The following is a 17770-nucleotide window of genomic DNA, read 5'->3' on the forward strand; positions in this document are numbered from 1 at the left end:
CCTATGTAAGATGCAGTTTAGTGTCAGACTGACTATTGACACCAAACAAATGAATTAGCCCTCAATTTGTATTTCTGAAATTTTGGAGAATAAGATAAAAAAATAATTAATGATTCGGCCTTGAGAAGCAAGGCACGGAAATTTATGACTTTGCCTCTGAAGCTTAGAAAAAATGTCATTACCTGCAACTTACAAGAGCTTTGAATACTAGGAGACGCCAGCCGTCTACAATTATGAAAGACATTGAGTGTGTTGCATAAAGTAATTCAGTAAGACCACTGCATGTGTGGGAAAGTGGTCAGACATGCTAGTATTGTTATGGTGACGTCATAAAGAGACTCCAGGCGTGACCGTCAGGTGGCAGCTGTGAGAGCACAACAAACACTGGACCCTTTTGGGTGTTTCATCATTAAAGTGAGTTTTTAAACGTATTAATTTTTATCTCACTGTTTCCGTGTGTACACTTAAATGCAGATATGGTTTAGCTTATTATCCCCAGCGATTAACATTTCAATCAAAAGAAGAAACATGAGTCATCACCTCATAGCCGAGGTTGACGTGTCCAAAGTGAACGTCGCAGCTCAACTACCGTAAGTGACATTGAGCGGGAAGGTTCTCAATCTATTTTTAACTGTATTTTTGCCAACTAGTGGGGCAGGTAAGGCAGCGCCTCCACTGGTCTTGGCCACACCACTAGTGACACGTTTTCTTCCATCTGGTATGTGGGATGGGGCTCATGCATTTGCCAAGACTGTAGACCAATCCGTGACATTCTCCTCTGTCTCCTCCTCAGAGCTGCTAATACATATACCAGATTCTTCTCCGCTTCCCTTCATTGTCATCTCCCTACTGTTAATTGTTGTTTCAGTGGCTACTTGTGTCGAAAATTCTAATTCTTAGTATCTGATATTAATTGGCTGCATAGTTATGTGTGCCAATAATAAGTAATATCTGTACACAAAAAGTTATGTCACTCCAAGTGAAACTTTGAAATATACTGGTGAATAAGTTGGCCATAAGGTGGAAAAATGAGAGAAATGTGAGTGTAAAGTATATTTTTTATACTGGTGTGTTTGTTCATGTGTTGGTGGTCAGGAGTCAGCCTGTACGGTACTCTGTGCCAGCACACTAGTCTCTTTGCAGTAGTCAGTAGAAGCAGGATGCTTTAGTTCTCTAGTGCCTAGTAGCCAAAGTAGAGATTACTGTACAGGTACTTGCTTAACTCGTATGCTGTATCGATGTTCTGTAGAGCATACATTATTCTACTAAAAGATGGTGTTCGTGTATGGAGTTGGTGAAGTTAGAGAAAGGTAAGCCATGATCTCGTGTTTATATACTTGGTGGATGATGAAATTATTTCATGTCTAGAGACTCAGAAGAGCACATTTCACATGTACTGTACCAATCGTAAATCCATATTGTATATTATGACCTCAGTAATTGTCACTTACTTTTGGCAAAGGTAAAGGAGAAGATTGCTACTTTATTTCATAGATTTTTCAAGAGAACGTTTTTATTCCATACACTAGTGCAAATGGGGGAGGGAGGCAAAATTTAATGTGTACCCACACATTAGAATATTAGAATGTGTGTAGTTCTGTCAACTATTCCAAATTCTGCACTAAACTGTTTATGATGGCAGACATCACCAAGCAACTAGACTTAATGTAAGAAAATGTAATAACTGGTTGATAAGGTGAAGTTTTTATTTGATTTGATTATAGAAAGTGTGTGCAATATTTCTAGTTCCTGTTAACCTAACCCAAACCTCACCTGTCACTCTCTACACATGTCATGGAGTTGGGGATATAATTCTTAATCCCTTCATTATGTGGATGCCACTTTTGATATTTTATTTGGCTAATGCCAGACGATTTTGTTTAGCAAGTGGTTAACACTGATGGTTTTAGTTTCATTTAATGATAGGTTTTATTATATATATCTCTACTTTACTCAAATGACTAGAACATCCGATCTTATGAACTAAAATAGAAATCATTTTCCTGTATCAATGTAGTGGCACAAATTTTGTGACATTAAAGTTTTGTCATGTGTACTGACAGTGTATTATTGAACAACTGTTAGTGTTTCAGTCACTTGAAGGGAAGCCCCAGATTATGTCAACTTAAGATAAACGACTCTAATGCTAATTTAACCTAACATACTCCAATCTAATGTAAGAACCTAGCATAACCCCCCTAGGTAGTGTTGGGGTGTATACTTGTCAGGTTAAACAATAATGTATTACTGTACATGATATAACCAAAACAAGTGTAACCTCTTGAAAATATTTTGCAGTTCTCCAACTAAAGCCCTGCTGTCGCTGTAAATAAACCTCCATATGACATGACCCATCCTTATCTAATTTAAAACCTAACATAAAAAATAGCACTGAAAGATTGTAGATCGGGTATGTTATGTTGTTTCTAGTTGCATGTACATAGTGCACTGTAGTTATACTGTAACTCATTTATGCTGTAGCCTTCCCCTTGTTGGTATGATGTCTGTATTTCATATGGAGAATTTTACAGTACAGTACTGTCCCTTATTTTCACAAGTTTACACTTATTTTGCAAATATAGTACACGGTTCTGTAGTTTACTGTATGTACATTGTTTCAAGAACCATTACACCCTTAAATGTGACTAAACTTTTATCAAAATTTCTGGTGGGAAAATCTGCAAATGTAAAAAGTGAAATATCCCCGCCAAATATTGAATACTGTACTGTATACTATACAGTACAGTACTGTATGTATGTTTTAAATACAAAGAATCAGTGGTTAGGTAACAAAAAGGGACTGAGATAGTCCAGTTCACAATGAATCAAAGTTAACTACTTAAGAGGAATAGAGGTCAGGCTCAGTGCCGGATTTAGACCTGTGGAGGCCCATGGGCAGCCTCTTTGTGGAGGCCCCCCTCATTATAACTACCCAAGAGGGTGGGGTGGTGAGTGAAGCGAGCCTAAACATCTGAGAGTTCCGGGAGGCGCTGGGAAAATTTTGAAATTTGAACACTTCTTTGGAGAATTTTGAAGCCATATGCAGTTATATTAAAAATATTAAAAATATACTGTTCATAGGAAAACCAGGTATTCATGAATTTCAAGGAGTAGCTAGCCTAATTTCTATTACGCTTCTTGCTGAACATAGTTTTACGTGATGGAATAGATAAACATGAATTTTAAAGAATGAAAATAAAAATAATCCAAATGAATAAACAAATAAATAAAATATTGTAATATGTGGAGGCCCCCAGATTGTGAAGGCCCCTGGGCAGCTGCCCACTTTGCCCACTCCTGAATACGGCCCTTGTCAGGCTCCCTAATTTTCGTTGATTCTCCGAAAAGGGAAATTTTTAACAATACTATACTGTAGTTATGGGGTATAGTTTTACTTACAAAGTAAACTCACAAATGCATGACATATATACTCATGATTCACATTAAGTGTGATAAACAGATACTGTATAGGACGTTGCCAGCAACAGTCTTATTCAGGTGATACAACAATTCTATCTTTGTTTAGAAGCTAAGTTAGGCATTCCTCATGTGTCACTTCTTGCTTGAGATTGCCAAAGCATCAGCTTTATGTTTCTAACTAGGAGACGACATCTTGAAAAACGAGGATGATGATTTGTAATAAAATACATTGAACTGGGAGACCTTATCATTGCAAACACAAGTTGACAACTTCCTTTTGTTTTAAAATGTAAACAAATAACAGTTGCCAGACTCTGATTGATTGTGACACTCAGGTGTTTAGAGGATATGCTGCAGCTGCTGATTGGTAGAGTTCCCCTCATGTACTCCTGACAGAGGTCACAGACTTATGAGAACAGTACAGTAAAACCCCTATAATTCGAAATACAATAATAGGGGCTGTAGCCCTTACGGATTATAAAATTTTACGAATTATGGGGGACATCTTCTCCCGAGGGAAAAACAAGCAAAACAATGGTACTTTTCCATTATCTTCCCCAATCAAAATTTAAATGTTTCTTTATTACAGCTCCACATTTAGTGTTATCAGATATAATGGCTCAAACACTGGGTAATGATAGAAAAGCAAGTGAAAAAAGCTTGTGTGGCAGACTGTAGACTTGTACTCCACGACTAACACACACATGAACTGACTGACACGCGTATACAGTAATGTACTTGTTTACACTGAGACAGGCAGCTGCATCCCTTGGCAACAAGTACTTCATACAGTTTGTAAATACTGTGTTTTTCATAGTTTTAAATATTACCAAATACAGTATTACGAAAAATGTAATATAGATATCGTAATACGTAGTACAGTACTGTACAGCTCCTCCCCGACATACAACGGGGTTAGGGACCCAAATCCAGGTCGTAAGTAAAAAATGCTTATATGATACGTAGAAAATCTAAAATGGGTGTCTCCTTTTCTTCTCAGCACCACAAAACTCACTTTTAAGCTTGCCAGTCATTTTAAAATGACTTACAAACGAAAATTTTGTCAGTACAGGTACACTGACATTGGGACTCAAAAATACGTAATTTGACAAAATATTGGTACGACTGAGGCAGGTCGTAAATGCGGGTGGTCATAAGTCGAGTAGGTCGTAAGTCGGGGAGGAGCTGTATTTTCAAGTGTCTCGTACTTATTTTGAAATTTTACCAATTGTTGCAAAATTTGTAACATATTCTGTACAAGTACAGTACAGTATTTTGTAACAGCAAAACATTATGAATTATGAGTGAGTTTGAATTAGGGAGTATGAATTTTGGGGGTTTTACTGTACTTTAGTTTGAAATTGCTTTTAATGAAAATTATGGTCTAAATGTTCAGGGATGATTCAAATTGTCACTGTAAGAATCAAGGACATTTGGGGACCACTGCACATGTATATTATTAGCTGTTGATTTTCCTTTTTATTAAACTTTGCAAGATCTAATTCACAAGGCTTCATATCTATTTTTATTTTGTAATCTATCTTTTGTGAGAATTAAACTGTGAAATAGGGTAATAGAAATTTATTGAATTGCAGTACTGTACATATACAACAAAGTACTGGCACAGTATAAATCTATATTCTCCTGTATATTTCTTCTTCATGATTACGATTAGAAAAGTGTATTAAGTCGACAGTATTTTATACAGTGTAGGCCTATCTGTAGCAAAGGAACTAAGGTGCTGTACAATCATAGACAAAAGTCGTGTCGCGGTTTTGTCCAAAAATTAAATATAACTCGTGAAACATTATGACAGCCCCCTACCACAAGGCAGAGCACACCAAAAGTTTAGCCCTTCGGCATATGTTTTCACCAAATTTCATGACACTACTTTTGTCTTTCATTGTACATCTTCATCATGAAAACACAGAGCACATGGCAACAGGATCACATAATCTTGTTAATCGGCACTATATCTTACTTGGGAATTTGTTGTTATACCACCTGTCACTATGTATACCATTGGCGACCTGTGGTGTAATGGTCAGCATGCTCACATCGCAAGCAAGTGGACCCGGGTTCGATCCTAGGGCAGTGTGAAACTATGGGCAAGTTTCTTTACGTCATTTGCCTCTGTCTACCCTTGACACTGGGTCATGCAACTCGTTAACTTAGGGTGTGGTTGTTGTGTTGGCGACAGCTTCTACACCTTAAACAAATTCATGCCTAGGTGGCCCTAAGGCCGGCCATCCTCGATTTCTAGGGGCATCCATTATTATTATTTATATGTATACCAGTGTTTGTAATGTTATAGTCATTACAAGTGATCGCGAGTACCTTCGTGCCCAGTGAAAGTTTGAACGCTCGTGCTTGGCTAGCGTACAGCGAATGAGGGTGCGCCAAGTCCGTAGACTTTCATGGTTAATTAGGGTGCGCCAAGTCCGTAGACTTGCATCGTTTTCCATCGTAAATATAATGGTTAATTAATGCCTTCCTAAAGAAACCATCGACATGGGACCAGGTTTGTTCCACTCTACGAATTTTTTGCGATTTTTCCACCAAGTTTGATGAAAAACGATTGTGTCGTTTCGGCTGCTCAGAACAGACAGACAGACAGCTAGTCCTATAGTATATTAGATATCATAAAAAAGGATCAGTGTTTACATAACCTCCCTTTGTTTTTGATACTATGCATGTTCATTGTTATTGCATGATTTAAATTTTTTTTACTAATTAATTCACACAAATTAGTGTACAGTAATTAAGAATTTAACAACATTACTTGATTTTAGGATACCTGTACCAAAATAAAAATAAAATAGTACTCTGTACCAAGTAATTGCATAATGGCTTATATTTAGTACAGGTAGTCAGATCTCACAAACTGTGCAACATTTCTGTGAAGCAGCAGTACTGTACAATAACAGTACTGTATACTGTATGTGAATTTCTATTCTCCTAAATTGTAAAACTTATTACCCAATTTGAGGTGATGCAAATACGAGTAATAAGCAATTCCATAATATCTGTGTACGGTACTGTATGTGCAAAGTAAGCTTTTTGAAGAGCTTAGCTCACACACTTTGTAGATGACTTGGCAGAGGTGAAGTACACAGCTTGCCACATCTGTGTTGAACTTGTTGCAACTTGCAGATACAGTGCATGAACATATTCCCTTGTCTTTTTAAAAAAAAAATATTTAAATTATTAGGCTATTATATACAGTACGTATTATATAATTTCTTGTTTTAATAGTGTATGTATAATGAGATGAGATATGTTCCATTATTTATATATTCGGCACCACACACTTGGCACAAGTCTCAGGTGATGCTGACTATTTCTCCTCTTGTGTTTATTTGTCTTTTGACTATACTGTACCGTACTGTGCAGTATTGTAATGGACACTTGTGTCTCACTCCTAAAAGTCTGCTGTTTCAGTGTTCTCTTTTTGGATCATATAAAGATTAACACTGTCAGCCTACTTCACTTGATGATTAAACACCTTAATGTCACAACCAAACCTAGCCCCACCCTACCTAACCTAACCTAACCCACCCCAACCTAACCCAACATAAACTAACCCAACTTAACCTAACCCCCTTGGGGTGAAACTTTATACACATATGTATCAACAGTAAATGTGTTGTGAGTTACATAAGCTAAGTCTATTCTCTGTAGGTCATTGTCACTCCAGGCAAGGGTCTCTGAGTCCAAGGTGCTTATTAGTAGTGTTGTGATTCTGATGTCTCTCTGTGGTTATCTTCTGTGTGGTGCTTGTAGTTGATTACTTTATTTTATTGGTCTGTACATTACAGTGTTGGTTGCTATTACAGTACAGTACCTGTAAGTCAGTTGTATGATTATTTATTGATTAATTTATTAAGTATTTTCATTGACAGGTGGTGCAAATGATCGTATTTAACATTGATTTATTTTCGAATGTGCATTAATATCATTCTCTTTATTTCAATCATGTTGCAGAGCGAGAGGCTCTAACTATAGTTCCGGGATGTCTGATCCCAAACGTGATAGGGACAGCGACCGGGACTCACTGACTGGGTGGACACTGATAGACAGAGAAGGAACACCAGAAGACTCTACTGGTGATGGCCCACAGCAAGATGGTAAGTATTGTCATGGTACAGTAATTTGTCATTATGAGAACATGTTGCACTGTTTTCTTTTTCTTTTCTGACTTTCTATCACATCATTGTGAAATCATTTACAGTATTTCATATTTAAGTCTTTATTCAGAAAAATCAGTACAAGTACAGTACCTGTGCTTTGATTTTACTTATCTGTTTGTAAACTGTAAGTTGGTACTTAAGCCTGTATATAAATCCATGTAGGTCTAGAAATACAGATATTGCAATGAATAATTTAGGTAAATAATTTAGTTATTGGTTTAAATCCTAAGAATCATGTTAAGAACTGCCAGTCTTTTCAGTTGATGCTCATTACTTGATAATTCCTTTATGGCAGAAAGAGAGTCCTTTTGTGAACCATTGCAGTGTACTTCTGGAAAAGGTGTAGACATTAGAGGTCACAAGAAGACTAGGCACCCCAACTTATTTCACCTCATTAATAAACACTCCAATGCTACCTAGGGGGTGTGGGGTTAGGTTACCATCAGGGTGTCTAATTTGCAACAGATTTTTATGAGTACAATACAAGGATGAATGCCTGGAATAAGTGACTGGTTGTATAATCTCCTATCTCTTCAGTGTGCTTGTTGCAGATTTTATCATGTAAGAACAAGTTCAAGAATTGAAAACTAGACAGTACAGTAATTACTGACTGGTTCCAATCCTGTTGCAGAAGATGAAGATGGGTCAGATTCCAATGTCGCTCCGGAAGGTGCAGGAGCTGTTGTGGTAGATGAAGAGGAAGAGGATGTAGATGAGGAAGAATCTGGATGTGGCATGGAGGAAGAAGAGGATGGTGGAGACGAGGAAGCACTGTCAGATGACCTCGTGTCAATGGGTCAGAGGGTGCAAGATATCAAGGGTGAGTCCGTCAAGGGTGAGTGGCTCTGGCATTTGTAACCCTAAAGCATCCTGGCTGTACCTGTTCCTGTATCCCATCTGTTGACCTTGGCTGTCCGATAGATTACTGAGGTACTATTTTCATATCTATTTGGACTCCTATTGGTACCTCATTAAAAATGTCATTATAGCTAACAAGAACCACGATGAGAATAATAAGAATACTTTGTTAAGATATAAAAAAAACATGTACTATTCTGATGGGGAAAAACTCCCCACTTAAGTTTTTTCGCTTGAAGTCACGCTACTTTGGTCCTTAACCCCAACATATTTCGGGGATCCCCTGTATTAGAACTCAAGTTTTTACACACAGATCTCAATTTAAAGTACAGCACGGTACTGTATGTTCTAGTCATGAAGTTGGCAATCTTATCATTCAGGGTGTTGTTATGCACAGGTTTAATTTTCTTATTCATCTAGTCACACCACTTGATGTGTACTGTATTAATTTTTCTAGATCTTAATTATTATTTATCCAAGGTTGACAAACATGAGATATATCTGTGCGAGAAACTTCTTCCTCCCTTCAAGTTTCTGTTCAATATTTTCAGTGTACAATTTTTTTTCCTAATTTGCAAGTGCCATTACCTAAAACCACCCTGACTTCTTTTTTTTAGCCTGAGATTTTTTATTTTTGGTAATTATAAGACCTGATTTTTTACATCATATAATTTTTACCAGTTTTTGTTTTATGTCTGGCTTTTAGATATACCATAGACAATATTTTTGTCAGTAATACAGTAAAGTCAACCCTCGTTAAAACGGACTAATTGGGGGGGAAGGGTGTCTGTTTTAGCCAATTGTCCGAATTAACCGATTAAGGGGGTTAATATTGCATAATATTGCATTATACAGCTATGTGTATGTTTATTTGAGTGCCCCGTCATAGGAGTCCGTTTTCTCTCACTTCAGGACGCCTGAGTCGTCCGTTTTCTCTTAATCTTAGAGTGCACCAGAGACTGTTATATCTTAGTAGTGACACAGAATTTGATATTGCAACTGGGGTTGCAATTGTTGAGGCAACTTAGGTATGTCTGATCAGTTGGATATTCAAGATCCATTGTGAGTGATGTTTAAAGCTTCAACTGTCTTTATGGTTGGTAAAACTTGTCAAGTCTGTCAGTCTGAATGGCATGTGTGAGGCCTTGTGTTTGTACAACCGCTAAATATATAAATAAATGTTATGGTAATTATCAGAAACACATAGGCATGACGAGGTTTATTACAAAGTGATGAAAAGGAGACTGTACAGAGTAGTCCACAAAACATGTAGCCATGTCTCTTTATTTGAGTGCCCCATCATAGAAGTCCGTTTTCTCTCACTTCAGGACGCCTGAGTCGTCCGTTTTCTCTTCATCTTAGAGTGCACTAGAGACTTTGTTATTTCTTAGTAGTGACACAGAATTTGAAATTGCAACCCCAATTGCAACTGGGACAATCCCAGAACCAGAAATTTGATATGGACAGTTCAGATTTCGTCCGATTTATCCGAAATTCGGATTAAAGGGGTCCGAATTAACGAGGGTCGACTGTACTGTATCCTATTCATTGTGGAATGTTGCTTTCCCTTAATTTGTATCATTGTACAGTATTTTTATTTTATTTTTTAAGTTTTCTAATCCTTATGTACCATAAATGCCAATTAACTCAAGAGTCATTATAGACAATGCAAATGAAACCAACAGTGATTAAGATAATTTGGGGACCACATTGCGCTACCATTTAACTTTTTTTTCATACATTATTAACTTCTGGTTTTCATACATTATTAACTTTTGGTTTTCATACTGTATCTCTTTGCTAGTGATATTTGATCTTTGTATTTGATTATCTTAACATAAACATTTTCAGTCAATTGTTTGTCACTTATTTGAATACGTAACTAAACTTAAATAAAAAAGTGTTTTGGTTATTTCAGCATCTCTAATCATTCGGTATCAGAGGATATCTCAGAAAATCCCTGCCTTTCTAGTATCAGTCTCCAACCCTCACTTCTCTAAAGGTTTGACAAGAATGAACTGGAATATAGATAGATGGTTGACTTGCTGCAGTTGTCGTAGCGAAGTAAAAGTCCACATCCATGTATCTCATTGTTTTGTATTGTGACTTAAACTGTGTCAGTCAGTTGTAGAAGTAAACTGCAGAACCATCTGATGTGTGTACAGTACGTATTATGATTATGGTGACTGACTTAGATTCTAGCCACACCACTCTGAGCTGAACTAGCTATGTCCAGAATACATCCGTTTAGAATCATGTTTGTCCATTGTGATTTAGCAGGTAGTAATGTTGGCTTTTGTGTTTCAAATGTATATTGTTTTGAATTGAATATTTATATTTTTTATACTGTACGGGATATATCAACCTTAGTGAGATGAAATAGGTACACAAATGTCTCTTAAAAAAATTAGATAAATGTAGTTTAATATCATGTCATATTAAATTGTTTCATAACAATTCCATGAGATGCCGGTACTCCTAAATCTTTCCAACTCACCCCATCTTTTGTTTTAATCCGTTACACCTTCCAGTCTTCTTTTACAGCATCAGAGTTATGCCAACTTAAAAAAATCTTTATTTATTCCACGGTCTTTCACTTTATTGATATGTTGGGATCCAAGTTCCTACGTTACCTGGATAATTAGGGTCATTTGTAGAATTCTGGGAATTTCATCCTTCATAAAAAAAAAGGTAGCTGCTGCTGTACATCAGAATATTATTGTAACAGAGATCACTGCCATATGGCTTTGAAGCATTTGTCAGGGATTTGCCAGATATTAATGAGACCTATGGGACTTTACATTTCCAGTATTGTAATTAAAATTTATGCCTGGAAGTGTTTAAGGCACCAAGAATTTGCATCCCTTTTATTATAACTTGCTTAAATATATGAAAGATTACCTAGTAATACTAACACTGTTCCATATCTTCTTACCATATCACTTTTCTTTCATTAAGGTTTTATAGGGCTTCAGTTCATGTATATTAGGTTAATATTAGGATGGTTCACTTAGGTTTGCTTCAGGTTATGACAAGTTAGCATTTAAATAGTGACTGAATGAGAAGGGAGACTATGTTGATTTTGTTTCGGCCACCCTATACCTTTACCACGAGTCTGCAGGAGCGATGAAAGACAATTGTAGTGGCACATCCATTATACTTACTGAGAACAAGGTCTCAACATTCATGCTTCATTCATAACCTTTAGTTATCATGATTTGGCTGAAAGGTAAATCTCAAAACAGGTCACTTGGGTAATTAATTATTTTTCATTGTACTGTTACTGTTCAGTGAGAATTTAAAGTGAATGGTTTGGGATGACACTTCCAAATCTTTTACTAAACATGCCCTAGAAATGCACTTATATTTACTCTTAAACTAATTCTCTTTAAAATGGTTTCAAATATGGAACTTTGTAATAGCATGTGATTTGTAGAGAATCTTACTGACATCTGATGTTATAAATAAATTGAATTACCGGTACCTCTGTGTACTCCTAAACTAATAACTCACCCTGTGTGTATAATATTTTTGTTTAATATTAGTTTGATACTTTATTCATACTTTACTAAAATGGAGAAACCTTTTGACTAGTTGTGTGTGTCTGTTCCTCATCCTATACCCTGTCTTCTCCTAATCCTTAATAGCATCCTCGGGCTCGGACTCCAGCGACATTGAGACACTCGAGTGCCCAGATTCTGATGACTTTTATGAAGACCACGCCCTGGCCTACGATTCCATGCACTCTTCCCTGTTCTCCTCCTCCTTATGCAGTTTTACATTTGTGGGTGGTTCAGGTGAGGTGTCTTTTGAGAGTTGCACGGTAAAGAATGTCTCTACACCACAGCTGTTTGGGCCGTGTCATTTTGTAGAGTATTCTGTGTTTTTTTATTATTATTACGGATTATTATTTACAATATCTATTTGTCTCTTACTCTTTTTTACTTATATTTTCATTATCTTTTGTCTATGTTATTTCTATTTTCAATATCTTTATTTTCTTTCCTATCATGAAATATTCTGAATAATTTCATTTGCTATGAAAGAAACACAACAGAAGAAGAATTCTTGTACAATTTATGAGAATTAGAACCAAATTCTTTCTTCTCTCAAACAGTTATGAGATGACTTTTCCTAACCACATTTTAATCACCATTAACAAGAGCAGTCCAGTATGTTTGGCAGATAAATACTACAGATATTCACTGCACCATCCTTTAATGTACAGTATCTTTTCTAATCTTTATTCTGTTCCCATTTTTGTGTGGGGTGAATCAAGAGAGAAGCCTCAACAAGAGGGGGTACGGTATATGGTAGGGGAAAGTGGTGCAGGAGAAAGTGTTTCAAGTGAATAAAAATGACTGAAAGGATAAAAAGAGATATTGTATCCACATTCTGAATTAGTATGTTTCTCCACTTGCAACAGTTAATCCAAACACTACCTACTGTACAAGAAGAAAAGAATTCTTATGTTCTGAATTATTATTAACCAAAGAATAGACCAAATTGCCCAATTGGATAATAAGCTGATAGGTAGTGAAATGATTCATAAATGCAAAGAATATGTACAGTACTGTACTGTATATGGTGACCTGGATAAAGTATTGCTCATATACCAGTAAATCAGTATGAAATGATCACTTATTATAATAGAAATTTGGTTTGACTTGGAATGAGTACAGTACAGCTGTTATGTAATTAATGACTTGGAACAGGAACTTGGATATCTAATAAGCTAATTACTATATTGGTTGTGTTGTGGCTTTATTTTTTTTAATATTGGATATAACATGTGATGGTCAGGATATACTGTACAGGTATATTGTAAAAGTGTGCGTGGAGTGTTGGTGCAGTACAGTGTTTATGATTTTAATTGCTCAGTCAGTTGCAATAAATGAAAAATAATCAAGTTGGTCTTGATCTTTGAGTTTATTTATCGGTTTCTCTATTTTATGTTGCCAGAATTGGATATACTGTACAATACAGTAAAAAGCTTATTGCTGTCAAACACTCCGGTACAGTACAGTACTGTACTGTACTTCATAGTATTCTGCTTTATTCCATGCCTTACCCTCCAGCCATCCATTGCATGATCTTTTTGTACCTTTCTATGCATGCGTTGCCTCTCTTAGATGCCTCTCAAGATACACAAAGCCATAATGGCTCAATGGGTTGCAGCAGCTCCATGTGGAAGGGGTTTCCTTAGATGTGCAGGTACAGGATAAATATGTTTCTGATTAGTGCACTTACATTTCTATCAGCTTGGTTCTTGTGTTGTGCTGCAGGGAAAAACATATTTGTTTAGTGTATGCATTACTATTTTTTAACGCTTTTTGTTGTCCTTAATCACAGCCTCAGTGTTTGATTATTACTTAGTGATATACAATGTTATTCTTGGTTCTTTTAGCATTTTTACGTGTAAATAAAAATTGCTCAGTCATGATACATTTATTTATCTGTATTTTGTGTTGTCATAGCTATGTACTGAACCGTCTTTTGAATGTTATTTCTATTGGGAACTGATATTTTTGTGATTGACATTATGAATTTTGATATATTTTTCGTGTATAGATCACAATTCACATTTAAGTATCATATTTGAGTTACGTATCTGTTGTCATGAAGTGAAAGGAGAGTCTGTTTATGGGCGTGACTCTGGTCACCCTGCAACATAGTGTGAAAAGTCTTGTTAGATTAAAAGAAAAAAGAATTTATTGTTGATGGACTCCTTGATATTAATAATAATAATACTCCATCTCATTCAGAAAATTCTTTGTTTGGTTTTCAGATTATGATGGTTTATTGGTCTCACATATTGAGTCATGTTCTAAATTATATATAAGATGTATTTCAATTAGTTTTCTTTATCATTAAAAAAATACTATCATTTGCACAAGTTTTAAGAATTTTTGTTATATGCCATGTTCACAGATGAGGGAGATGTGGAGAGTCTTGCAAGCACTGACATATCTGTCTTGGATGCAGAGAAGGAGAAACTAGTAGAAGAAGAGACTGACCTCTCCCTAGCTTCCTCACCGTCTCTCCCAGATGATCTTCCAGCAATAAAGTAAGCCAGAAAAACGAGTTAATCCTGTCGGAATCCACCATTCATGACACCCATCCCAGTTTTATGTGGGATGTGGATTTCATGGTAGTAAAATAAAAGCTAAATATAGTAGTGAAATAAGGGTCACTGGATTCCCTGCCTCCTGTATATTCTACCCATCCGGCTATGATGCAGGGTAGCTGAGCAGGTGAGGAGTCTAATTTCTAGCACTCGGCAGGTGTATCACTATCCATCCCCCTTGATAGGATGCAAGTCCACCAAGGGGTTGCACTCACCATCAGGAAATGCATATGATACTATAATGTGGTCCCAGTTCTCAACCTTTGACCATTCTCCCGGTTGAAACCCTCAACCCCTGAGCTACATGTCACTATTTTTAATCACAGTATTTGTTGGTTGATAACCCTAGTCATTAATGAAGAATGTACACCCTGGGAAAATTATAATATAACATATAAGTTTTCAGATATACAATAAATATTCTTCTGCAATATTGGAAGTAGTGTACTGTTCCTAAATAATTACTAGACATTGAACAAAAGTTCACAAATATGTACAAAGGAAGCTTCGTGTTTTTCATTGAGAAGGTTCACTGTTGTAGGAATGGAAGTATTTTGGTAATAATTTTCTGTAAATGTGGGTGCATTAATACTATTATGACAACTATATATGATTTGTGGTCTTAGTTTTAAATATTGTAATACTTTAGTCATCCTATATTCCTTGTACTGTATTAATGTAAATTTATTGTTGGCAGGCCTGACACTCAATACCGCCACACCCCAGACAAGGACCTCAACAGCCGTCTCAATGTTGTTGTGGCTCTAACTCTTGCGTGTGTACTTGGACTTGGCATAGGACATTTTCTTGGTAAGTTTATTATTGATCACTTCAAGATTGGTATCAGCAAATTGGAAAGGAAGAGTATATGTGCTTTTGTTGTACTGATATCTTATAAACTAATGTATCTCGGAAAAATTCCAGATTGTTCCTAGTGAAATTACCGTCTATCTGTCTATCTGTCTCCATCCAATACATTGTTTCCCCACTTTCCAGTACAATGGTAAGTGCAGAAAGCATTCTAGGTATTTGTATCCTCACTCACTTCTGCTTACTCATCATACCAACCTCCCCATTTGTCAACATTTTTTCTTAATCAATCTTTTTCCAAGTTCTCCTCCTCTTCACTTTCTTTTCATAATTTTTTTCTTCATCCATTATCTCTATATTCCTCATCATCTAACCGCCTGTTTCTCTTTTACATTTGTCAACACTCTCACCATAGTTCCCCATTCTGTTCCTTATGAGGAGTGTGAGGGTTTATATTTCATACCCCACCATAGGCCAGGGGAATGGTGTTCATCACATGTCTCTATTTTGTCTCTCTGGTTACGAGAATCCTTAACCCTTGCTGTCAACTTATCTTCATCTGGATACAGTACACTTGTTTATATTAACGGTAATACAGTACTGCTCCTTTAAGTACTGTACAATATTTCGACTGCCCAGTATGGACCAATAGGCCCTCTGCAGTTTCCTCCATTCTTATGTTCCAGTGTTGTGATGAGTCCTAGTTGTGTATCACCTGAAGATTCCCCCCAGCTTATTTCACTTGAAGATCAACCACACTAATGTTACCTTGGGGATTAGGTTAAGTTAGAATAGTGTAGGTAAGGTTAGCATTAGGGTGGTTAATTTTATGGTGATGTAAGGTGAGGGTGAATCTTTGGTTGCTTTTATGAAGGTATTCTTTATGGAGTAGGGTTTTGTCACTCTAGAGCATTTGTCATCATCCCTTCCCCTTATCTCTATTTTTATCTGTATGAAGGCGTGGATGTAGGCAGGTTGTCTTCACTTCAGTTATGCAAGAGTTTAAGGGTAATTACTGTTAGCTTTTACATTTGGTGCTTCATATTAGACCAGGTTTCTCTTTCCTGTCTTCTGTGTGCTAATTTATATATATATTGTATGTCTTGTTTACTGCCTGTAGCATATAATTTTATTTAAATACTATAGTTTGTTGGTGCATTTATTGTATTATTTCATTATATGTATTTTGTATTTTCATGAGTGAAATGTTTGCTTCACAGTACATCTGTCCTTAAATTATTCCGTTTCAAGTAAATATCGATTATTCATGCTTATATAAACCTGTTATATTTCTATGATTTGTCGTGTTTCTCCTGAATTGTATTGTATGTGTTACTCTTTGTCTGCAGTGTACAGAAACTTATTAAAAAAACTTGAATCTTTAATTGATTTACAGGACTAATGGCTCTATCAGTGGATGAAGAATCAGAAGGTTTGCAACATTTTGGCTTGAAAGTGTACCTGTTGTCATGTTTACTAACAAATTTTACAGGGAAATTAATATTGTGTATATTTACTTTTCCTGGAATGGATTTTATGTACAGTACCACTGTGTCCTTTGACCTTTTTCAAAGGTAATAAAACTTGTACTGTATGTTGTCTGTTGTTTCTTGGGCTCTCTCAAGTAAAGTGATTAAAGAAAAAGGGATCAGGTGTTTTAAGCTTCTGAATTTTAATTGTTCTGTGTAAATACAGTACTCTGAATTTTAAAAACAGTTCTAAACATGAGGGAATCGAAAAAACCCACTTGGTTGCTGAAAGAAAACGTTGAGGGCATTATGAATAATATTATAGTGTTACGCTTATAAATTTAGGTACCCTAATTGTAAAATATTGAATCAAATCTACAGTTCTTCCAATGGCAAGCAATGCCAAGTATAGAACAGTCAGTCTTAAAAAAATTAACTTTATAAAGATGAGTTAAATGGTTGATAAGTAATGGAATGTTTTTAACTGTATGATTTCTTTATTCTTTGGTAGTTTATCATACACTCAAGTTTCACAATACCCATTACATATTGCTGTGTTCTCATATGGTCTCTCTGTTATTTGTATCATTTAAACTTCTTGGTATCTTTTTTCTCACTCGTTAACTTTTATTTTACCATTTGTGTATATCCTTCTGTGTATCTATATTCCACCACTGACCAGCAGGGTGAGGTGTAGATCAGTGCTACTCAAAGTGTGGTCCGCGGACCGGTACCGGTCCGTGAGCCATTGTCTGCCGGTACGCGGAGAGTTTTCAGAAAAGAAAGAAACGATAGTCACGTTCCACACCACGTGACACTGCCGGGACATCTGACTCGGTCTTTTTTTTTTTTACATTTTCATTGTAGTTTTTATATTTATTATGGCTATATTTTTC

At 36.1% G+C, this 17770-nt stretch overlaps 1 protein-coding gene across 15 annotated transcripts in view; it reads left to right on the forward strand.

The window, feature by feature from the left end:
- The first annotated feature begins 286 nt into the window (after positions 1-286).
- LOC121878557 (MATH and LRR domain-containing protein PFE0570w-like) overlaps positions 287-17770 on the forward strand; it is a 37854-nt gene continuing 20370 nt past the window's right edge. For 3 of the 15 annotated variants that reach the window (XM_042384869.1, XM_042384881.1, XM_042384876.1), the window contains exons 1-7: positions 451-590; positions 7405-7547; positions 8242-8445; positions 12116-12265; positions 14400-14535; positions 15293-15405; positions 16802-16837. In XM_042384869.1, coding sequence (XP_042240803.1) covers positions 469-590; positions 7405-7547; positions 8242-8445; positions 12116-12265; positions 14400-14535; positions 15293-15405; positions 16802-16837 — 904 coding nt within the window. In that variant the 5' untranslated portion in view covers positions 451-468. The other 12 variants (XM_042384877.1, XM_042384872.1, XM_042384873.1 and 9 more) reach the window with 12 other exon arrangements.

Source organism: Homarus americanus, unplaced genomic scaffold (assembly GCF_018991925.1).
Source record: "Homarus americanus isolate GMGI-L3 unplaced genomic scaffold, GMGI_Hamer_2.0 scaffold41027, whole genome shotgun sequence".
Taxonomy (NCBI): domain Eukaryota; kingdom Metazoa; phylum Arthropoda; class Malacostraca; order Decapoda; family Nephropidae; genus Homarus; species Homarus americanus.